General features: G+C 41.2%; 2 protein-coding genes and 1 pseudogene across 3 annotated transcripts in view; 1 reads left to right on the top strand and 2 right to left on the bottom strand.

The window, feature by feature from the left end:
* Window positions 1-14,692, bottom strand: part of LACTB2 (lactamase beta 2) — a 32,910-nt gene extending 18,218 nt beyond the window's left edge. The window contains exons 1-2 of the mRNA XM_025922615.2: window positions 14,492-14,692; window positions 1,687-1,850 (exon numbers count right to left, since the gene is read on the bottom strand). Coding sequence (XP_025778400.1) covers window positions 1,687-1,850; window positions 14,492-14,613 — 286 coding nt within the window. The 5' untranslated portion in view covers window positions 14,614-14,692. The remainder of the gene's footprint in view (window positions 1-1,686; window positions 1,851-14,491) is intronic.
* Window positions 14,693-14,760: 68 nt separating this feature from the next.
* Window positions 14,761-23,115, top strand: part of XKR9 (XK related 9) — a 39,344-nt gene continuing 30,989 nt past the window's right edge. Inside the window, exons 1-2 of one of the 2 annotated variants that reach the window (XM_086695682.1) lie at window positions 14,761-14,912; window positions 17,317-17,397. The gene's annotated coding sequence lies outside the window, so the exon portion shown is untranslated. Of the gene's footprint in view, window positions 14,913-17,316; window positions 17,398-19,959; window positions 20,166-23,115 lie in introns of those variants that run through there. The other variant, XM_025922916.2, reaches the window with a different exon arrangement.
* LOC112859329 (mitochondrial import inner membrane translocase subunit TIM14 pseudogene) lies at window positions 21,627-22,166 on the bottom strand (annotated as a pseudogene).

The following is a 23,115-nucleotide window of genomic DNA, read 5'->3' as shown; positions in this document are numbered from 1 at the left end:
ATTTTTAATTCACAAAATTTAATGGGTAGACAGATAAGAGAAGGGTGAGGAAAAGTGACACTGAGAGATAATGATTTCCTATGGCATACGGTCCCCTAGGATTGTAAGAAAGGAGGTAAGAGGGGGAGACTGGGTGGCTCAGTCAGTTAAGTGTCCGACTTTGGCTCAGGTCATGATCTCACTGTAAGTTCGAGCCCCTCATGGGGCTCTGTGCTGACAGCTCAGAGCCTGGAACCTGCTTTGGATTCTGTGTCTCCTTCTCTCTCTGCTCCTCCCCCACTCACACTCTGTCTCTCTCTCTCTCAAAAATAAATAATAAAACATCAGAAAAAAAAAAAAAAGGAGCTAAGAAGGTAACAAATGTTGGAGTGTTTTTAAATAATGGGCCTGGTGATATTGGGTGCCCTGGCTGAAAATATCTTGGTGTCCCAAATGTAATCTCAAGCCCAAAAAAGATGACACTTAAAAATATTTAAAACATGAGTTGAATGCAGATGTGCATTCCTTTTGTGAATGAATGCTCCTGACCTTCTGTCCTTCATGTGTCTTGAACTTGCCAAGCACACCCCAATTCCAGTATCTCTGCTCTTGCAATGCCTTCTATCTGTTCAGACACGCCAGCCAGCCAGCCATACTGTATGGCTTACTCCCCCTCCCCGTCCACTCTTGATACAAACCACTGCCCTTCCACCACTTTGGCTTCTCTCCCCTTTTACTTTACTTAGCTTTATTTTTTTCTTCATGGCACCTATCGCCATCTGACCTATTATGTATTTACCATTTACCTTCCCTACTAGAATGCAGGCTTCGGGACAGCAGAGCCTTTGTGGTGTTCGCTGCTATATCCCTTGTGCCAAGAACAGTGTCTGGATATAGTGGTCACTTGGGTATTTGTTAAAGGAAGGAATGAATGAATCTGTGTGTGATGGCGAGATGGGGGAATAAAGAGAGAAACAGTAAAGTGTCAGTTCTGAATGGGTTTCAGGTACAGAGAATTATCAGTGCAATTTACCAGCATTTCAGTGTATTGCAGTAAGTGCCTTAAAGTTACAGAGGACCTGAGACCAGGTTTAGAACGTGGACAAAAACAGCTGCTCCCTGTAACGCGTTTAGCACAGTGCCTGGCACATAGTAAATGCTCAATACTGGTTAGTTATTGGATCTGAAGTAGTAACTGTCACACAGACAAAATTAAAACCGACCTTCATCATTGGGCAAAGGGGAAAAATAAGCGGGATAAGAGATCTGAAGTAGAAAACAGGACTTTCCGGGGCGCCTGGGTGGCACAGTCGGTTAAGCGTCCGACTTCAGCCAGGTCGCGATCTCGCGGTCCGTGAGTTCGAGCCCCGCGTCAGGCTCTGGGCTGATGGCTCAGAGCCTGGAGCCTGCTTCCCATTCTGTGTCTCCCTCTCTCTCTGCCCCTCCCCTGTTCATGCTCTGTCTCTCTCTGTCCCCAAAATAAATAAAAAACGTTGAAAAAAAATTTAAAAAAAGAAAACAGGACTTTCCCTCTCCTCTTTTGTTAACATTGGGGCAGTATTAAAGTATATTAACTTCTAAAAGTATGACATAAATATATAAGGTACTCAGTAAATGACCAACTAGCTTACATAATTATGTAACTGAAATAAATTATTCTGAAAACGTACTTTTCCTCAATGAGCTCAATTAATGCTTTCTGTTTACCATTACTGATGCTTTTACAAATATCTCCTATGCCCCCAGTATGATCACGGTGCCAGTGAGTCACTACGATTTCCTGGATTGTTGTATTAAATTCAGTCAGAGCCTGCTTTAAACAGTTGATATATTCTGGAATTGCTGGTTCTCCAGTGTCAATGAGGATTCTCCTGAAAATTAAATGGAAGATAATCACACAATTGGAACAGAGAGTATCAGCATATGTCTCACATAGATAATTCATATTACATTTAAGAAACTACATAAATTGCTTGGCTTTCAACCTCCTCAAAAACCAACTAAAGGATACTTTGCCTTAACCACAGTAATCTCACTGTAAGAAAAGTTCTTTGAAAAAAACTTATAGGGGCGCCTGGGTGGCTCAGTCGGTTGAGCGTCTGACTCTTGATTCCCCCTCAGGTCATGATCTCAGGGTTGTGGGATCAAGCCCCATGTCGGGCTCTGTGCTGACTGTGGAGCCTGCTTGGGATTCTCTCTCTCCCTCTGCCTCTCTCCAGAGCCTGTGTGTGTATGCTCTTTCTTTCAAGAAGAAAGAAAGAAAAAACAAAACAAAACAAAACCTATAGTTAAATGTGAGTCTCAACTTGGCAAGTTCAAGGCACAATAATATTGAATACTTACATAGCACTTAAATATGGCATTGTTCTAAGGACTTTACATATTTTAACAATTATGTTCCTTATGAAACTATTTTTTTTAATGTTTATTTTTGAGAGAGACAGAGAGAGAGAGAGAGAGAGAGAGAGAGTGCGCATGAACAAGCGGGGGGAAAGGCAAAGGGAAAAGGGAGACACAGTATCTGAAGAAGGCTCCAGGCTTTGAGCTGTCGGCACAGGGCCCAATGTGGGGCTTGAACCCACAAACCACGAGATCATGACCTGAGGCGAAACGGGATGCTTACCCGACTAAGCCACCCAGGCCACCTCACTCCCATAAAACTATTTAAAATAGGTATTTCATGGGGTGCCTGGGTGGCTCAGTAAGTTAAGCCTCTGACTTCAGCAGCTGATGATCTCACAGTTTGTGAGTTTGAGCCTTGCATGGGGCTCTGTGCTGACAGCATGGAGCCTGGAGCCCACTTCCATTTCTACGTCTCTCCCTCTCTCTGCCCCTCTCCTGTTCACACTGTCTGTCTCTCTCTCAAAAATAAACATTAAGAAAATGTTTTAAAAATAGGTATTTCATTATTATATCCAGAAATTAAGTAACTTGCCCAAGGTTACTCTGCAAATAAATGGCCAAACCAGCATTCAAACCCAGATATTCTGGCTCCAGAATGTGCTTTTATGCACTCTCTCTTTAATGTTTATTTTTGAGAGAGGGAGACAGCATGAGCAGGGGAGGGGCAGAGAGAGGGGGACAGAGGATCCAAAACAGACTTTGCGCTGACAGCAGAGAGCCCGATGGGGGGCTGGAACTCATGAACTATGAGATCATGACCTGAGCCGAAGTTGGAGGCTTAACTGACTGATCCATCCAGGTGCTCCTATCCACCCTTTGAGATCTTGTATGACATCCTCAAATGTCTCATAGATATGGAAGAATTAGATTCAACAGTATTCCTAAAGAAACCTCGTCTTCTGCACTACATAAAAACTTACACTCAAGTTTTACATTGGTTCCCTTCCACATAAAAATGAAGGTAGGAGGGAAACATGGGGAAATGCCTGAGTTGCTTTATTTCTTGACTTAGACAACCCTGTTATATTTTTCGGCTTTGTGGTTCTGAACCTTCCTTATACTTTGTTTGTCCTTCCTCACTATTTTATGGGATGATGTTCTTTCTCTGTGAGGTTTTCCTGAACTAAAGAACCAGCTCACAAACTTCTTAATTTATGCTGCTTCACAGTAACACCTCCCTAATTTATATTGGGGGAGAGAAGATTAGTCTTAATGAAAAGTCTGAGTCATTCATTAATATAATAACTGTATGAATTATCTACTATATGCCATGCCTTTCTTACAAGACAAAAAATCCTGTTTATACTAGTGGAGGGTGGGAAGAGCTATGAAAACAAACAGTAACAGTTGACAGATAAACAGTTCAGCATTCTGCAGAACATTAATATGGGGTAAATGACAGGAAGAAACCGTATGGCTCTTTTATATTGGATGGCTTGTTTCCCTAACCCTATTCCCAGAGACCCAATAAAAACAAACTGTCTGCTTGGAGGATTGGGGTGTTTCTGTGTGTGTGGGGGGGGTATGAATGGCCTTGTGGTCCACAGCCTTTTATCTACACCTTAAGTTCCATGGAGCAGTGGCCATACTTCACAAGTACATAGTATTCTAACTGTCCCTTCTGGAGACAGGGAAACTAGATGGTTATATTGGCCCAAGAATGCATTACGAGGTCCTGTAGGCAGTGGAAACGTAAGGAGGAGATGGTTAAAAAACATTGACACAATCAGCAGGATTTTTTTTTTTGAGGGAGACAGAGTGAGCGTGCACGCACATCTGTGCGTGCATGTGGTGGGGAGGGGCAAAGAGAGAGGCAGAGAATCTTAAGCAGGCTTCATGTTCAGTGCAGAGCCCAACTTGTGCTTGCTCTTACGACCATGAGATTGTGGCCTGAGCTGAAATCCACAGTTGGACACTTAACCAGCTGAGCCACCTGGGCACCTCAACAGGATTTTTTTTTTAAACAACTGGAGTCGGAAGGGAAAGGAAAGAGTTGACGATTCTGTGGTTTCTAGGTGAGATGACTGGTATGTCATTAACCAGGACTGTAAACACTGGAGGGAACAAATGTGACATAAATCTGGTTTGGGCCAGGGTGAATTTTGATGACATTCCAGCCATCTTCCCTTGCTGTTTCTCCGTAGCACCTATTACCATGTGACACGTTATATACTTACATGTTTATTTATTTATTGCCTATCTCCATACCCTCCCACAACCTACAAATTTAAGCTCTCTGAGGACAGAAACCTTGTCTGGCTTTGCTGGAACCTAGATAGTGGCATGTACTAGGGAATAAATGTTTGTTGGAAGCAGTGGCTTTATTTTTATCTTATTTAATTATCAAAACAATCCTGAGATTCTTCTCTCATTATATAGATGAAGAAACTGAGGCCTTGACAAGTTAGACATATAAGTAATATAGTAACTTGCTCAGAGTCACAAACTCTAGCAGAGAATATAATTGCATCCATACCTTTCTAACTGCAATGCACATTTTCTTTGGATATGAGGAATACCCTTTGAGGTGGATACTATTCAACTCTCATTGCACAAATAAGGAATCTGAAGCTTAAGTGAGTCAACTGTCTTGTCCGAAGTCATAAGCTAGGATCCAGATTTAGGTACAGAGTCTTAACTCTAGTTGCTACATTAGACTGCCTTTTCCTATTAAAAGATATACTATTTGCCATCAAGGGAGTGACAATTTTGATAGTAAAGGTTAAACTTGCAGCTTTTGGAGATTCTTTTTTTTTTTTTATGTTTATTTATTTTTGAGAGAGAGAGAAAGACAGAGCATGAGTGGGAGAGGGGCAGGGAGAGAGAGGGAGACACAGAATCCAAAGTAGGCTCCAGGACCCGAGCTGTCAGCACAGAGCCTGACGCGGGGCTCGAACCCCATGAACCGTGAGATCATGACCTGAGCCGAAGTCGGACGCTCAACCGACTGAGCCACCCAGGTGCCCCAGCTTTTGGAGATTCTTGAGCAGAGGAGGAACACGGAAACACTTGTCAGAAGATCTGGCTATTATTTGTCCACTCAAATGTTTACCAAATACCTGTGTACTGGGCATCACAGGATGGTTAGTAATGCTTTAGGGAAATTTATTTGGCATACACAGGCTAATGAGAATGAAGAATACCAGCTACAACTGCAGTTATTCAGAAATCTTTGCATCATAGTACTGAAAATGAAAAGAAAACCTAGAGAACCCTCATTCATTCATTCAGCAAATATTTACTGTACTACTGCACCATGTACAAAGCTCTGTGTGAGGTGCTGGGGATACAGTGATGAGTAAGCCTTCATTGCACTTAGTTTGGTGGGGAGTGGAAGTGAGGAAAGACATGAAGTTTCTTCTTACACAAAAATTCATTTTTTGGAGGAAAGATGGCGGCGTAGGACGCTGGGCTCATGGCGTCCTGCTGATCACTTAGATTCCACCTACACCTGCCTAAATAACCCAGAAAACCACCAGAAGACTAGCAGAACGGATTCTCCGGAGCCAAGCGTAGACGAGAGGTCCACGGACGAGGGTAGGAAGGGTGGCGAGGCGGTGCGGGCTACACGGACTGGCGGGAGGGAGCCGGGGCGGAGGGGCGGCCCGCCGGCAAAGCAGAGCCCCTGAGTCTGGCTGGCAAAAGCGGAGGGGCCAGACGGAGTGTGTCCGGACAGCAAGTAGGACTTAACACCTGGAAGGTTATAAGTTAACAGCTCTGCTCAGAGAATGGGAGGGCTGGAGGACAACCGGAGGGAGAGTTGTTGAGCCCCGGACGACAGAGCGCAGCTTGGCAGGGAACAAAGGCGCTTGCCAGCGCCATCTCCCTCGCCAGCGCCATCTCCCTCGCCCATCCCCCAGCCAAAATCCCAAAGGGAACCGATTCCTGCCAGGGAACTTGCCTGCACCGCGCAAACACCCAACGCTGTGCTTCTGCGGATCCATCCCTCCGGCGGGTCTGACTCCCTCCCGGTGCTGCAGGGCCCCTCCCGAAGCAGATCTCCGAAGGAAAAGCGAGCTGAGCCTGCCCCTCCTGCCCCCCGTGCACCTTGCCTACCCACCCCAGTTAATATGCCAGATCCCCAGCACCACAAGCCTGGCGGTGTGCAAGTAGCCCAGCCAGGCCACCCCACCCCACAGTGAATCCCGCCCCTAGGAGAGGGGAAGAGAAGGTACACACCAGTCTGACTGCAGCCCCAGTGGTGGGCCAGGGGCAGACATCAGGTCTGACTGCGGCCCCGCCCACCAACGCAAGTTATTCAAGACAGCACAGGGGAAGTGCCCCGCAGTCCTGCACCACTCCAGGGACTATCCAAAATGACAAAACAGAAGAATTCCCCTCAAAAAAAAAAACCTCCAGGAAAGAACGACAGCTAACAAACTGATCAAAAACGATTTAAACAATATAACAAAGTGAATTTAGAATAATAGTCACAAAATTAATTGCTGGGCTTGAAAACAGTATAAAGGACACCAGAGAATCTATTGCTACAGAGATCAAGGGACTAAGGAACAGTCAGGAGGAGCTAAAAAATGCTATAAATGAACTGCAGAATAAAATGCAGATGACCATGGCTCAGATTGAAGAGGCAGAGGAGAGAATAGGTGAACTAGAAGATAAAATTATGGAAAAACAGGAAGCTGAGAAGAAGATAAGAAAATCCAGGAGTATGAGGGGAAAATTAGAGAACAAAGTGATGCACTAAAGAGAAATAATCTACGCATAATTGGTATTCCAGAGGAGGAAGAGAGAGGGAAAGGTGCTGAAGGTGTACTTGAAGAAATAATAGCTGAGAACTTCCCTGAACTGGGGAAGGAAAAAGGCACTGAAATCCAAGAGGCACAGAGAACTCCCTTCAGACATAACTTGAATCGATCTTCTGCACGACATATCATAGTGAAACTGGCAAAATACAAGGATAAAGAGAAAATTCTGAAAGCAGCTAGGGATAAACGTGCTCTAACATATAAAGGGAGACCTGTAAGACTCGTGACCGATCTCTCTACTGAAACTTGGCAGGCCAGAAAGGAATGGCAGAAAATCTTCAATGTGATGAACAGAAAAAAATATGCAGCCGAGAATCCGTTATCCAGCAAGTCTGTCATTTAGAATAGAAGGAGAGATAAACGTTTTCCCAAACAAACAAAAACTGAAGGAATTCGTCACCACTAAACCAGCCCTACAAGAGATCCTAAAGGGGATCCTGTGAGACAAAGTACCAGAGACATCGCTACAAGCATGAAACCTACAGACATCACAATGACTCTAAACCTGTATCTTTCTATAATAACACTGAACGTAAATGGACTAAATGCACCAACCAAAAGACATAGGGTATCAGAATGGATAAAAAAACAAGACCCATCTATTTGCTGTCTACAAGAGACTCATTTTAGACCTGAGGACACCTTCAGATTGAAAGTGAGGGGATGGAGAACTATTTATCATGCTACTGGAAGTCAAAAGAAAGCTGGAGTAGCCATACTTATATCAGACAAACTAGACTTTAAAGGCTGTAACAAGAGATGAAGAAGGGCATTATATAATAATTACAGGGTCTATCCATCAGGAAGAGCTAACAATTATAAATGTCTATGCCCGAATACGGGAGCCCCCAAATATATAAAACAATTACTCATAAACATAAGCAACCTTATTGATAAGAATGTGGTAATTGCAGGGGACTTTAACACTCCACTTACAGAAATGGACAGATCATCTAGACACACAGTCAATAAAGAAACAAGGGCCCTGAATGATACATTGGATCAGATGGACTTGACAGATATATTTAGAACTCTGCATCCCAAAGCAACAGAATATACTTTCTTCTCGAGTGCACATGGAACATTCTCCAAGACAGATCACATACTGGGTCACAAAACAGCCCTTCATAAGTATACAAGAATTGAAATCATACCATGCATACTTTCAGACCACAATGCAATGAAGCTTGAAATCAACCACAGGAAAAAGTCTGGAAAACCTCCAAAAGCATGGAGGTTAAAGAACACCCTACTAAAGAATGAATGGGTCAACCAGGCAATTAGAGAAGAAATTAAAAAATATATGGAAACAAACAAAAATGAAAAGACAACAATCCAAACGCTTTGGGATGCAGCGAAGGCAGTCCTGAGAGGAAAATACATTGCAATCCAGGCCTATCTCAAGAAACAAGAAAAATCCCAAATACAAAATCTAACAGCACACCTAAAGGAACTAGAAGCAGAACAGCAAAGGCAACCTAAACCCAGCAGAAGAAGAGAAATAATAAAGATCAGAGCAGAAATAAACAATATAGATTCTGAAAAAACTGTAGAGCCGATCAATGAAACCAAGAGTTGGTTTTTTGAAAAAATAAACAAAATTGACAAACCTCTGGCCAGGCTTCTCAAAAAGAAAAGGGAGATGACCCAAAGAGATAAAATAATGAATGAAAGTGGAATTATTACAACCAATCCCTCAGAGATACAAGCAATTATCAGGGAATACTATGAAAAATTATATAACAACAAATTGGACAACCTGAAAGAAATGGACAAATTCCTAAACACCCACACTCTTCCAAAACTCAATCAGGAGGAAATAGAAAGCTTGAACAGACCCATCACCAGCGAAGAAATTGAATCAATTATCAAAAATCTCCCAACAAACAAGAGTCCAGGACCCGATGGCTCCCCAGGGGAGTTCTACCAGACGTTTAAAGCAGAGATAATACCTATCCTTCTCAAGCTATTCCAAGAAATAGAAAGGGAAGGAAAACTTCCAGACTCATTCTATGAAGCCAGTATTACTTTGATTCCTAAACCAGACAGAGACCCAGTAAAAAAAAGAGAACTACAGGCCAATATCCCTGATGAATATGGATGCAAAAATTCTCAATAAGATACTAGCAAATTAAATTCAACAGCATATAAAAAGAATTATTCACCATGATCAAGTGGGATTCATTCCTGGGATGCAGGGCTGGTTCAACATTTGCAAATCAATCAACGTGATACATCACATTAATAAAAGAAAAGATAAGAACCATATGATCCTGTCAATCGATGCAGAAAAGGCCTTTGACAAAATTCAGCAAACTTTCTTAATAAAAACCCTCGAGAAAGTCGGGATAGAAGGAACATACTTAAACATCATAAAAGCCATTTATGAAAAGCCCACATCTAACATCATCCTCAATGGGGAAAAACTGAGAGCTTTTTCCCTGAGATCAGGAACACGACACTGCTGTTGTTTAACATAGTGTTGGAAGTTCTAGCATCAGCAATCAGACAACAAAAGGGAATCAAAGGCATCAAAATTGGCAAAGATGAAGTCAAGCTTTCACTTTTTGCAGATGACATGATAGTATACATGGAAAATCCGATAGACTCCACCAAAAGTCTGCTAGAACTGATACATGAATTCAGCAAAGTCTCAGGATACAAAATCAATGTACAGAAGTCAGTTGCATTCTTATACACTAATAATGAAGCAATGGAAAGACAAAGAAAGAAACTGATCCCATTCACAATTGCACCAAGAAGCATAAAATACCTAGGAATAAATCTAACCAAAGATGTAAAAGATCTGTATGCTGAAAACTATAGAAAGCTTATGAAGGAAATTGAAGAAGATATAAAGAAATGGAAAAACATTCTGTGCTCATGGATTGGAAGAATAAATATTGTCAAAATGTCAATTCTACCCAAAGCTATCTACACATTCAATGCAATCCCAATCCAAATTGCACCAGCATTCTTCTCGAAGCTAGAACAAGCAATCCTAAAATTCATATGGAACCACAAAAGGCCCCGAATAGCCAAAGTAATTTTGAAGAAGACCAAAGCAGGAGGCATCACAATCCCAGACTTTAGCCTCTACTACAAAGCTGTAACCATCAAGACAGCATGGTATTGGCACAAAAAGAGACACCTAGACCAATGGAATAGAATAGAAACCCCAGAACTAGACCCACAAACGTATGGCCAACTAATCTTTGACAAAGCAGGAAAGGACATCCAATGGAAAAAAGACAGTCTCTTTAACAAATGGTGCTGGGAGAACTGGACAGCAACATGCAGAAGGTTGAAACTAGACCACTTTCTTACACCATTCACAAAAATAAACTCAAAATGGATAAAGGACCTGAATGTGAGACAGGAAACCATCAAAACCCTAGAGGAGAAAGCAGGAAAAGACCTCTCTGACCTCAGCCACAGCAATTTCTTACTTGACACATCCCCAAAGGCAAGGGAATTAAAAGCAACAATGAACTACTGGGACCTCATGAAGCTAAAAAGCTTCTGCACAGCAAAGGAAACAACCAACAAAACTAAAAGGCAACCAACGGAATGGGAAAAGATATTTGTAAATGACATATCAGACAAAGGGCTAGTATCCAAAATCTATAAAGAGCTCACCAAACTCCACACCCAAAAAACAAATAATCCAGTGAAGAAATGGGCAGAAAACATGAACAGACACTTCTCTAAAGTCTAAAGAAGACATCCAGATGACCAACAGGCACATGAAAAGATGCTCAACGTCGCTCCTCGTCAGGGAAATACATATCAAAACCACACTCAGATATCACCTCACGCCAGTCAGAGTGGCCAAAATGAACAAATCAGGAGACTATAGATGCTGGCGAGGATGTGGAGAAACGGGAACTCTCTTGCACTGTTGGTGGGAATGCAAATTGGTGCAGCCCCTCTGGGAAAGTGGGAGGTTCCTCACAAAATTAAAAATAGACCTACCCTATGACCCAGCAGTAGCACTGCTAGGAATTTACCCAAGTGATACAGGAGTGCTGATGCATAGGGGCACTTGTACCCCAATGTTTATAGTAGCACTCTCAACAATAGCCAAATTATGGAAAGAGCCTAAATGTCCATCAACTGATGAATGGATAAAGAAATTGTGGTTTAAATACACAATGGAGTACTACGTGGCAATGAGAAAGAATGAAATATGGCCCTTTGTAGCAACATGGATGGAACTGGAGAGTGTGATGCTAAGTGAAATAAGCCATACAGAGAAAGACAGATACCATATGTTTTCACTCTTATGTGGATCCTGAGAAACTTAACAGAAACCCATGGGGGAGGGGAAAAAACAAACAAACAAACAAAGGTTAGAGTGGGAGAGAGCCAAAGCATAAGAGACTCTTAAAAACTGAGAACAAACTCAGGGCTGATGGGGGGTGGGAGGGAGGAGAGGGTGGGTGATGGGTATTGAGGAGGACACCTTTTGGGATGAGCACTGGGTGTTGTATGGAAACTAATTTGACAATAAGTTTCAAAACAAAAAACAAAAAAAAAAAGAAAAAAAATCATTTTTTTCCCCACTAAGACAAGGACCATGAAAAGCATAGAGTGCTAACACAGTGCATTATGTCAACCTAACATAGTCTAAGGGGCCAGGGACAGCTTCCTTGAAGAAACATTTTGGAAGAGTTCATCCTGAACTCTACAGGATGAGTGAAGATAGCTTGGTAAAGAGGAGAGGGATAAGTGGGAGACTTAGGGGAAAACCTGCATGAAAGCCAGGGGGCAGAATGAATACAACCCATCTGGCTGGGATGGAGAAAGGTTGTAGATGAGGTTGATGAGACAAGTGGAAGCCACAAATGCAAGACCTTCTAATTTTAATTTTGAAAATACTATTCCTGCCACATGGGGGAGAATGGATTAAAGAAGGACAAAAACAGTTCCAGAGAAGCCAGTTAGGCTTTCTAGAAGCGTAAGGAACAGTCATACTGGCGCAGTCTGGGTGACAGAAGTGGACATGGAGAGATCCTCCAAATGGCATGGAAGTGTGTGCAGGAAGCTGAGAAGTGGCAGGGAGGGTGCTAAGCATTTGCACCGATCAAATGTGGGGATGGTTCTGTTTACCAAGATATGGATGACTGGAAGAGGACCAGGTTTGGTGGAAAGCACAGGAGTTCAGCTTGTGAAACACTGAGTTTCAAGTGGCTGTGTCATCCAAGTAGAGATTTAAGAAAAGGAGCTGGATATCCTAGTCTGAAGATCAAGTTTGTATTTCACTCAAACTGGAGCTATAACGTTGGGAGCTATTAATGGATAGATAATACGTGAAGCCAAGGAAGTAGACAAGATCCCCTAGATAGAGAATATAGCATGAGAATAGAAGAGAAACTACGATTATATCCTGAGGAACTCACACACTTAAAGATCTGGTAAAGAGGCTGATTCTATAAAGAAGATTGAGAAATAATAGCTAGAGAGGTAACAGGAAACCAGGAGACTGTGGTGTTAGTAAATCGAGGGAATGGTCAATAGTGTCAAAAGGTACTGAAGTCCAAGTAAGATAGGAATGGAGAAATATCATTAGGTTTGGTGATATAAGCACCACCTGTGATCTTAGAACTGTTTTGTGCAGAACAAGTGGATACCAATATCTGATCTCTTATTTGTACCAAATTAATATTCATCTCTTGCCACCTGACTTCTACTTTATACGGTAGAGTAACATCATCTGCACGTTATTCTAGCTCCACTGTAGGAATTCGTCATATATATGTCATATATGAGCGATTCCACTGGCCATTTCACCCCATGAGTTGACGTGAGTGGTAACATAAGCAGTATAAAGTGGGAAACTATGAACGTTTCCCTTAGTCACTTCCAGGTTCTCTATGTCCCTTTTACCACAAGCACTCTGCTACAGTGAAAGTGATTCCAGTGTTTAAAGATACAGTATGTATTTTTCATACAACATGGCCCCTAAATGCAAGCCAACTTCGTCATCTGGTTTTCAAACAGAACCAGCCATCTGCTTCATTGCTGGAAGAAAAGCAGGCTGCACTGAACTCATTGTTAGATAGTACACGACCTCCAACTTAGTGCCTCCTAAGAGACTTCTCAGGGTAATTCTGACTATATTCCATTTTATCATGGTACTGACGTGGGAACTAGTTTAAGATGACACGTTGAAGAGAGAAGAAATGCCTAGGGACTTCCTGGGGTGAGGGAGTCCCAGCCAAGACAGAGTCTATCCTAGCTCTGAGGTATGTTTTCTGCTGAATTTTCTATCCTTCTAGTTCTGGAGGCAGCCCAAAGCAAAGCTTTTGTACCTACTTGATCCTACCTTGTTACTCTGAACTTAAGTTTTGTTTTCCTGACTTTAGCATTTCCGATTCCTTAAGTTTTGTTTTCCTGACTTTAATACTTCCACTTCCTTTCATCCTGCTCTATCTAACATTCAGCAAATACAGCAGACACTTCAAATGAAAACTCCAATTATTCTTACTAAACTGTTTTTAGAAATCACATCTTGAAATATACGATTCAATTCTAGGTTCAAGGAAAACTATTACCTTATTTTTATTTTGTATTACATAGGATATATACTAAAGACGAAGCCTACAAAAACTGTTCAATGCACATTTGTGCAGTACAACACCTCCCCACTTCTGCAGAATTACACTAAAACAATGCAGCTGAATAAGAGAAAAATCTTAGAAATACAGATAGGTTATTCCACCAACAAAATAACTTAAATGAGGCCACACAATAGTAACAAAACCCAAAATCTGTTAGTGGGCTCCTCTTTCCCAAGAGCTGGGGGGGGGGGGGGGGGCTCTAGACTTGAGCAATTTGCAAGCAAGAAAATCCTGCCCTCTGCTGCTGAATTAAGAAAAAGGTCTCAGCACAAGAAATCTACTTTCGTGAAGGGCAAGTTATACTCTGAGCAAAACACTAGGTCAAAGGCAGAAGGTGAGCAAAGTAAACGCTTTTCTGGATTACTAACTCTAGGCGATCCTAATTTCTCAACATCTTAAATACACTCACTCTGACATTCAACACCAAGCAAAGTAAGTGGGGTTTCAAAAACAGGAAGGTTCCCCCTCCTCCATTATTTCTCCCCCATCGGCTATTTGTCAGTTAGAGGGGCTATCACCCGGTACTACAGTGATTTAGGGGATGGCTGGAATCGGGGCATCTGACGGTGGTCCTGAGTGGGGCAGCCTGGCCCGGGCAGGTCACCGAGCTCCAGGGTGCCGGCTCACAGCCTCTCCGTCTCCGGCGAGCAGTCGTCGCAACCCCAGTTCCGTGTGTCCCGCAGGCCCGGGTGCTTGTCGGAGAGGAAGAGGGACGTTTACCTGCTGCCGGTCCCTACCAAGTAGGTGTTGGTGCCCTGCAGGGTCATGGGTCCCGGGTTACAGCCCAGAACGCGCACCACCCTGCTGGACAGCCGCTCGATGCGCTGCAGGATAGTCGACATCTCGGTTTCCGCCACCCGCCGACGCGCGGAGACCTGAGCGCGGAACTGGTGACTAGGCTCGGGGCGGGGCCGGCAGTCAGCTGACGCAGCGCTCGCCCGACGGGAGGAGAACTCAGCTGTGCTGGGGGCGGGGCCAGAGGTCAAAGGACGCCTCCCGGGCTGCGCCGGCACTGGCGGGAGGGCGGGCGAGCGAAGGCGCGTGGCTCGAGGCCTCTTGAGGCCGGGTTGGGTTCCGGCTCGTCGGGCGCTGTCGCCTGTCACAGAGCCTGGTGCCTTCACAGGGATTTGTGTCCAGACAGGCGAGTTCATCTCAGTGGTCGAGAGACGTTTTAACCCAGGAAGTCTTGTAGTGGAGCAAAGGGCAGGCAGGTGTGGGGTTGGTTACAAAACACTGGCCTCTCGTTGTTTTTAGGCCATGGCGGTGTGTGAGTGTGTGTGTGAGGGAGAAGGAGCTTGTGAATCTTTTATAATAGCGGCAGCTAATATTTACTTCGTCCTTACTGCTATGCTGAGTGCTTTCTCTAGACACTATTTAACCCTCACAACATTAAGACGTAGGCGCTATTTTTATGGCCGCTTTACAAATGAAAAACGATTTGGAGACTTGCCCAGGTGACAGCTATGAACCCCCGCTCAGCGTCTGCTGCTTTGCCCCCATCTGGTCACGTTCAAGGAGCTTGTCACTCCCTCCGCGGGCCGTGTTCCTGCCCAGACACCTCGGTCGGCCGTGAGGAGTTGTGTGCCTAAGACCTAAGGGAGTTATTTTCTCTATAAGGAGTCCCTTTCTAAGCTGTTCAGCACTAACTATCCCAGTATTAACCACTGCTACCTATTAAAAAAAAAAAAAAAATCTAGTTAGAAGTTACCTGAAAGGAAATGCACAGATCCTATGACCAGTTTCATTGAGTTACGACAATCGTCTGTAAGCCCTACCTCAAAAGCGATCTAGATCATCTCCACTGTCCCAGCCCACTTCTTTTTCAAAACAAATGAGAAATTGACAGTAGTTGCTTGTGGTTCTAAAATTTAGGAAACACAGTTTAACTTTTTTTTTTTTTTTTTTTTTTGCGGGTATTTCTGAAGAAAAGACTGCTATTAATTTGTACAATATTTATTTTGCAAATTATTAGTTTACTATTCCAGATTTCTTGAAAGACACACCTGTATCATGTATAACATTTTCTTTGCCTTGTGTCTCAAAGATGTACTTTTAATGGAAAAGTGTTTCAAAAACCTTTGCTGAAATAATCACGTAAATTATTCCCTTTGTAATAGGAAGGCTGGCAATATGCCCTTTAAAAAAAATGTTTGGAAGAATCATAAAAATTCCCCACATCAGGCATTTTCAACTTCCCAATTTTATTTATTTGTAGCCATCACTTAATGGGTATTCAGTCAGGAAGCTACTTCCATTTTCCCTTTTTAAAATCCCTGAGCTGGAAAGTCAGCCAACCTTTGAGAAAATGGTGGAACAATAATTTCTGGGACTTGTGGGCAGCTCCATTCTTCTATCCCTCGACTTTTTGTTTTAAGTTAGACTTTCCTTTGTGGGTTCCATCTCAAGTTCTTTTAATCCGTTGCCAAGCTCTTCATTTGGCAGAGAATGGACCCAACAAATAATATAAAAGTTGAGTGACTTGATTTGAGACATTAGACACCAGCAGAAGAGGAGGAACAGAGATTGGGTAGTGAACTTGGTTTGGACAAACTGAAATTAGGATGATTATGGGATATTCTGGTAAAGAAATATATAGACAGTTGGATATATGTGTTGAGCTCAGAAGAGTTCTAGGCTGCTGATACAAAATTGTCTTTGTGGATATGTTTAGAAATGTGACTTGAAGTTAAAGCCCTTCTTCAAGAAATAAGATGAAATATTTTATATTCTGTTCAGTTAATTTATTTACAATCATTTATCATCTGCCTACAATGTGCAACGTATTGTTGTAGACATATGGGGGGGTGTTAAAAATGTTAGTTGGCTTTCTAGAGGTTTATAACTAGGAAGGAGACATACATTATCTTATTTTAAAGCATGTGTGGGTAAATCCTAGAGAAGTATAGTTGAAGTGGTGGGATTGCAAGGGGGAAGGGGAGAATCAAATTAACTGGGAAGATCTGGGAAAGCTTAAAGGTGGTAGGGCTTTGAACTGATTCTTAAAGGACTGATAGAACTTGATCAGATAGATGGAGGTAGGAAGGGTATTCTAAACAGTAAATAATGTTGAGAAAAGGCTTGGAAATAGAAGAACTGTAGTATTTGTTTGGGGAAGAGAAACCAGTAGTCATATGTTCTTGGGGCATAGGGTTTGAGAAGGTATATAGTTTGAAAAAGGTAGGTGGTACTAAGTTAAAAATACTTCGTAAATTTCTTTATCAGAGTACTTCAAATTGAACAATCTCTCTCCTTCCTTTTCATACACTTGTCATCTCCTTGGATATGCTGGGAAGCAAATTGTATTTTCTTGAAACTTAAATTTTGAATACAGTAAAACCTTGTAACCTAGTTAACTTATAAAAGGGGCCATGTGATTCCTTCTCCCAATGTGATAGTTATGAAAGGGTGTACTGTAAGTTCCAGTGACATAAACTCTGTTATCACTAGATGAGGAAATCCCATAATATGACTAACAGATGATTTCAGTTTCATTTTAGTATTCGATCTTAAAGGTTTACATACCCTTTAATGACACTTATTTTCAGTGAAGAAGAAATAAAAGATGCCAAGGATGAAGATTTTCCAGAAGGGACTTTGAGTTAAAGACAGCTTTTTATACTTGGCAAGTAAGTCTGTATTTTATATGTATTGAATTTGGTTAACAAACGAAAGTTTGCTGGTTTTTATTTCTTCGGATGTCTGGATTATTGCAAAGAGATCCCACACAGCGGGCAAAGGTTATTTATTTTGGCTGGCAGCCAGTTAGCCACATAGCTGGGTTGACCTTTGACTGAAATTGGATTGAAACTGTCCTATTAAGTCAGCACGTATCACAAATTCTTTATGAAGTCAAATTTTGTAGGTGGTATTATTTGTCCTAAGGTGATAAATGGAACAGTGATTATACTGTAGGGATAGATAGGAACCATCCTTTATATAATTTATACAACTATGTGGTCATTGAAGGAGCTGGAGAGCCTCTTTATGAGAGCTGCTATGTTTATTTCCTTGCTATGTAGTTTTCTTTCCAGTTGGCATTACGTTCTGCCTAAGTTAAGAATATAGAAGTTGCCATGTCAGATCAGTCTATTGAGTCTGATGTTTTGCCAATAACTTAGAAATTATTTTTGCCATTTTGTAAAATTTGTTTCAGAATTGCAAGTGATTTCCATATCCAGGCCAGGTAAAGGAAACTATCTTTGTGGGGATAGTGATTAAGAAATGTACCCATGGAGTGCTTAGGTCTGTAACGTTAAGGAAATTATCTACATTAAAGTCAGTTTACTCATTAGAGATAACTCACAAGCCTCAGAATTCTGGCCAATAATACCCTTCTCATAGAGATTTGTGAGTATTAAATAAAATGTGTCTAAAAATACTTCACACATAGTAAACCCTCAGCAGTGGTAGCTATTGTTACCATTATCTGTTCTTCCATTATATATGTGATATTCTTTTCCCTAGGTAGTGAAGCTTAACAAATTTCATTTTTAAAATTAAAAATAGGACTACTCTGTGACCCAACAATTGCACTACTAGGTATTTACCCAAAACGGATACAAAAATACTGATTGGAAGGGGCACATGCACCCCGATGTTCACAGCAGCATTATCAACAATAGCCAAATTATGGAAAGAGCCCAAAGGTCTATTGACTGATGAATGGATAAAGAAGATGTGTATATCTATACAATGGAACATTACTCAGCCATCGAAAAGAAGGAAATCTTGCCATTTGCAGTGATGTGGTTGGAGCTAGAGTGTATTATGTCTAGCAAAATAAGTCAGTCAGAGAAAGACAAATACCATATGATTTCACTCGTATGTGGAATTTAAGAAACAAAACAGATGCACATAAGGGCAGGGAGAAAAAAAAGAGGGAGGCAAACCATAAGAGACTCTTATTGATAGAGAATAAACTAAGAGTTGCTGGAGGGGAGGTGGGCGGGCGATGGGCCAAATGAGTGATCAGTATTAAGGAGGGCACTTGTGATGAGCACTGGGTGTTACATGTAAGTGATGAATCACTAAATTCTCCTGAAACTGATATTATATACTATATATTAACTAGAATTTAAATAAAAACTTACAAAAATACTATATTTTTTAGAATGATATTAGAACAGGGTTTGGATGCACATTGAACACATCCAGTATGACCATGGTAAGGAATTTGCCAATTTTTGGTGGAGCTTTTGTTTCTGGAGGATATATTTGAAATCTAGTACATTAGATTTTCAAACTAGCTGTTCTTTTCACCTGGAAAACTTTTCCACATGATATAGACATAACTAATTTCATTACTCATTTGTCTACCTCCTCAGTGAGGCCTGTCCTGACTATTCTAAGTTAAAATTGCAACTCACGATGGGGGGCACCCGGGTGGCTTAGTCAATTGGGGGACTGACTTCAGCTCAGGTCATGATCTCATGGTCTGTGGGTTTGAGCCCCTCATCAGGCTCTGTGCTGACAGCTCAGAGCCTGGCACCTGCTTCAGATTCTGTGTTTCCCTCTCTCTTCTCCTCCCCCCCCCCACCTTGTGTTCTATCAAAAATAAGTAAATATTTAAAAAATTAAAAAAATAAAATTTCAACTCATGATGAGCCTATCTCTACTCTCAACTCCTAGAGTTGTGTTTTTTTCCATAATACTTATCACCTTCCAGTATAATATTTCATTCACTTACTATTTTTGTTGTTAATTGATTGTCTTCCTCTGCTAGGATGTAAGTTCCACAAGGGCAGGAATTTTTGTCTCTTTTGTCATTTGATATATCCCAAAAGCCTAAAATAGCACATGGTAGGTTCTAAGTAAGTATTTAATTCAATTGAACAGAACCTTCTGATTAAATCTCATCCTCCTAAACTCCATGCTTATGTTGGGCATGATGTCTTTCATTTTAAAATAAGAAGCATACTGCAGGGAAATTCATGGCCTGCTGGATAGGGAAAACTCAGATTTTAAAATTATTTTTTTCTATCCTGTTGGCCACAGCATTCTTGACAGGAAAAGTAGTAATAGCGAGCTGTTTTTTTTTTTTTTTTCTGTAAGAAGAGTGAAATACCTTTTAATATAATTTTGAAGACTTTTAAACAAAATACTTATACGTGGTAAAATAACGAGAACACTGTAAGTATTGGTTTGTGTGTGTTTTTAGTAACATTGCCCCTTCCTGGTTTTTAAAGTAATAAATGTTCTTTGTAGAGCATATCAGGTGTTAGTCTATTCAGGCTGCCATAACAGAATACCGCAGACTATGTGGCTTAAACAACAGAAATTAATTGTTTACAGTTCTGGAGTCCAGAAGTCCAATATCATGTTGCCAGCAGGGTTGGTTTCTTGTGAGTCCTCTTTTTGTTGGTTGCAGATGACTGCCTTCTTGCTGTGTCCTCATGTGAGTGTATGGGAGGAGGGTGTGTGGGGGAGATAGGTCTGTGCTGTCACTTCATTGAAAAAAAATTTAACGTTTTATTTTATTTTTTGAGAGACAGGGAGAGACAGAGTGCGAGCAGGGGGAGGGGCAGAGAGACAGGGAGACACAGAATGTGAAGCAGGCTCCAGGCTGTGTCAGCACATGGGGCTTGAACCCATGAATGCGAGATCATGATCTGGGGTAGAGTCAGATGTTCAACCAACTGAACCACCCAGGCACCTCTGTCACTTTGTTTTATAAGGGCATCAGTCCTATTGGATTAGGGCTCTGTCCTTATTATTCCTTTTAAACTTAATTACCTCCTGAGAGGCCTATCTCTAAATACAGTCACACTGGTGGTTAGTACTTCAACATAAGAATATGCCACAGTATTTATTTTTACTTAACATTCTTTTTTAAAAAAAATTTTTTTCAACGTTTTTTTATTTATTTTTGGGACAGAGAGAGACAGAGCATGAACGGGGGAGGGGCAGAGAGAGAGGGAGACACAGAATCGGAAACAGGCTCCAGGCTCCGAGCCATCAGCCCAGAGCCTGACGCGGGGCTCGAACTCACGGACCGCGAGATCGTGACCTGGCTGAAGTCGGACGCTTAACCGACCGTGCCACCCAGGCGCCCCATATTTTTACTTAACATTCTTGAAAGTGAAGTCAAAGATGCCAAACTCAGATGCTTACAGGGATCAGGGAGGCAGGCAAGGTAATGATGGTAACTTAACATTTATTGAGCGCTAACTGTATGCCAAGTGCTAGAGGTTTATGTGTGTTATACATATTACCTGTCTTAGTTTTCACAACAACCCTGTGAGGTATATGCCATTATTATTTCCATATTTCAGGTGAAAGAAAATAAGGCATAGGCAGGTAAAAGAACATGTTTAAGGACACACAGCTAGTAGGTAGCTGTATTAGCATTGAGACCCAGCTGCTGAAATGACTGAAGTTAGGTGGCTTGCTACTGTGGTGAACTTGAGAGAGCATGCCCCCATTAGTAGGAGGCATCCACTACTAATGAAGGAATATTAGCCTATTGTAGCAGATCTTTCAGTTTTTTGATAGCTGTGAAAAATCTGGATTTTTATATGAAATATTGGCAATTACTTAGGAAAATTAAAAAAAAAACACTGTTGACTCAAACTTTTTTTTCTTTTTCCTTTTTTTTGTAGCTTTGAAACATTTTTATTATAAAAAGCTGGCACTCTTAAACATAAACTAATAAGAACTTAAAATTCATTGCACATGCAGCACCTGGGTGGCTTAGTTTGTTGAGTGTCTGACTCTTGATTTCGGCTCAGGTTATGATCCCAGGATCAAGCCCCACATCAGGCTCCATACTGAACATGGAGCCTGCTTGGGATTCTCTCTATCTCTCTGCCCCTCCCCCCCCCCTCTCAAATTAAAAAAAAATCATTGCATATTTACTTCATTTTTTAGCTTGACCTTGTAGTAAATCTGTAGCTTCATTGATTTTGGCTGCTATAAGGAGATCCTCTCTTTTCTAGGTGATTTAAAATCGTAATTCATTGATGAGCATCTCTTGTTTTTCCTTTATTGGCAGTAGAGCTTATGCCTACTACTTATTTTTTATTTTTATTTTATTACTATTATTTTTTTAGCTTACTCCTGCTATTAGTGCTGCTTCTCATTTTGTCATTTCGGGTTCAAACCCACCTCTCTAATAGCGACCACTGAAGGCAGATTTTGGTAGACTTTGAAAAGCTTGTTTTGCTTTAGGCTCCGTATGGTTTATGGCTTACAAAATTATAACAGCCTGCAAATCCTGCAGCAGTAATGGTCAATCCATTTGCTACCACTGTACTGGCTCTGGCTCTGGGTCTGGTTTAAGTCCCCTGCTTCTACCCAGCCTAGAGGCTGCAGCCACCAATTCCATGCCTTTACCAGAGAGCACCACTGGCCAGTCCAAAGGGCCCAGACGCACACACCCCACGAAATGTGGGAGCATCTTTCAAGTCAGACAGATTTTGTCTGTGGATTGCATTCAGCCCACATTTATAAAATAGGGGTCATAATAGTAGTACCTATCTCCTAAATTTCATGTAAGAATTAATCTTACATCAAATTTAACCTTACATCTAAATCTTGTATAAGATTTAGTTTAATGCCTGACACATAGGGCTAAGTAAATGTTAGCTAACATTAGTAGCATAAGCATTTTTTCCAGTCATTCAAATTCTTTAAAAGTATCATTTACTATTATTTTTATTTTAAGAGATTATATAAGTAATACATGAGTACATGTCTCTGGAAAAAACTCCAACAATATAAAAGAGTAATTAATTACAGGATTGAAATTGCATTTACTTTCTACTCCCAACTTCCTTACTTTCTCCATATATAATTGAAAACCATAAATGCTATATTTTTCCTTCTGGCACTTGCTTTTTTTTGCTTAACATATCTTGGAGATCTTCTGAAGTCAATTTATACAGAGCTGCTTCATTCTTTTTAAAAGTTGCATAGTATATTCTTTGCTATGGAGGTAAATTAACTTCTTGAACTAGGACTCTTGTCATCTAAATAGTTTTCAACTTTTTGCTGTTCTAAAAACAGGTTTTGCAAAGAGCACATATCTTTGTACACATTTGTGACTATTTCCCTAGGCTTGATTCAGTGGAATTGCTGAATCGAAACTATATAAAGTTAACTATAGAGAACAAACTGATTGTTACCAGAGGGGAGGTGGGTGGGGGGATGGGTGAAATAGATGATGGGGGATTAAGAAGTGAATTTGTGGTGATGAGCACTGGGTGATGTACGGAATAGTTGAATCACTATATTGTACACCTGAAACTAATATAACACTGTGTGTTAACTAATGAATTAAAATAAAATTTAAGAACCATATTAAAATTTTTCACAGCTGTTGCAACTTTGTTAAATATTTTTTGGTA

The sequence above is a fragment of the Puma concolor genome, chromosome F2 (assembly GCF_028749965.1).
Source record: "Puma concolor isolate L17-30 chromosome F2, mPumCon1.1.hap2, whole genome shotgun sequence".
Taxonomy (NCBI): domain Eukaryota; kingdom Metazoa; phylum Chordata; class Mammalia; order Carnivora; family Felidae; genus Puma; species Puma concolor.
Note: the sequence above shows the minus strand (reverse complement) of the source record. Positions and strands in the feature narration are given on the sequence as shown.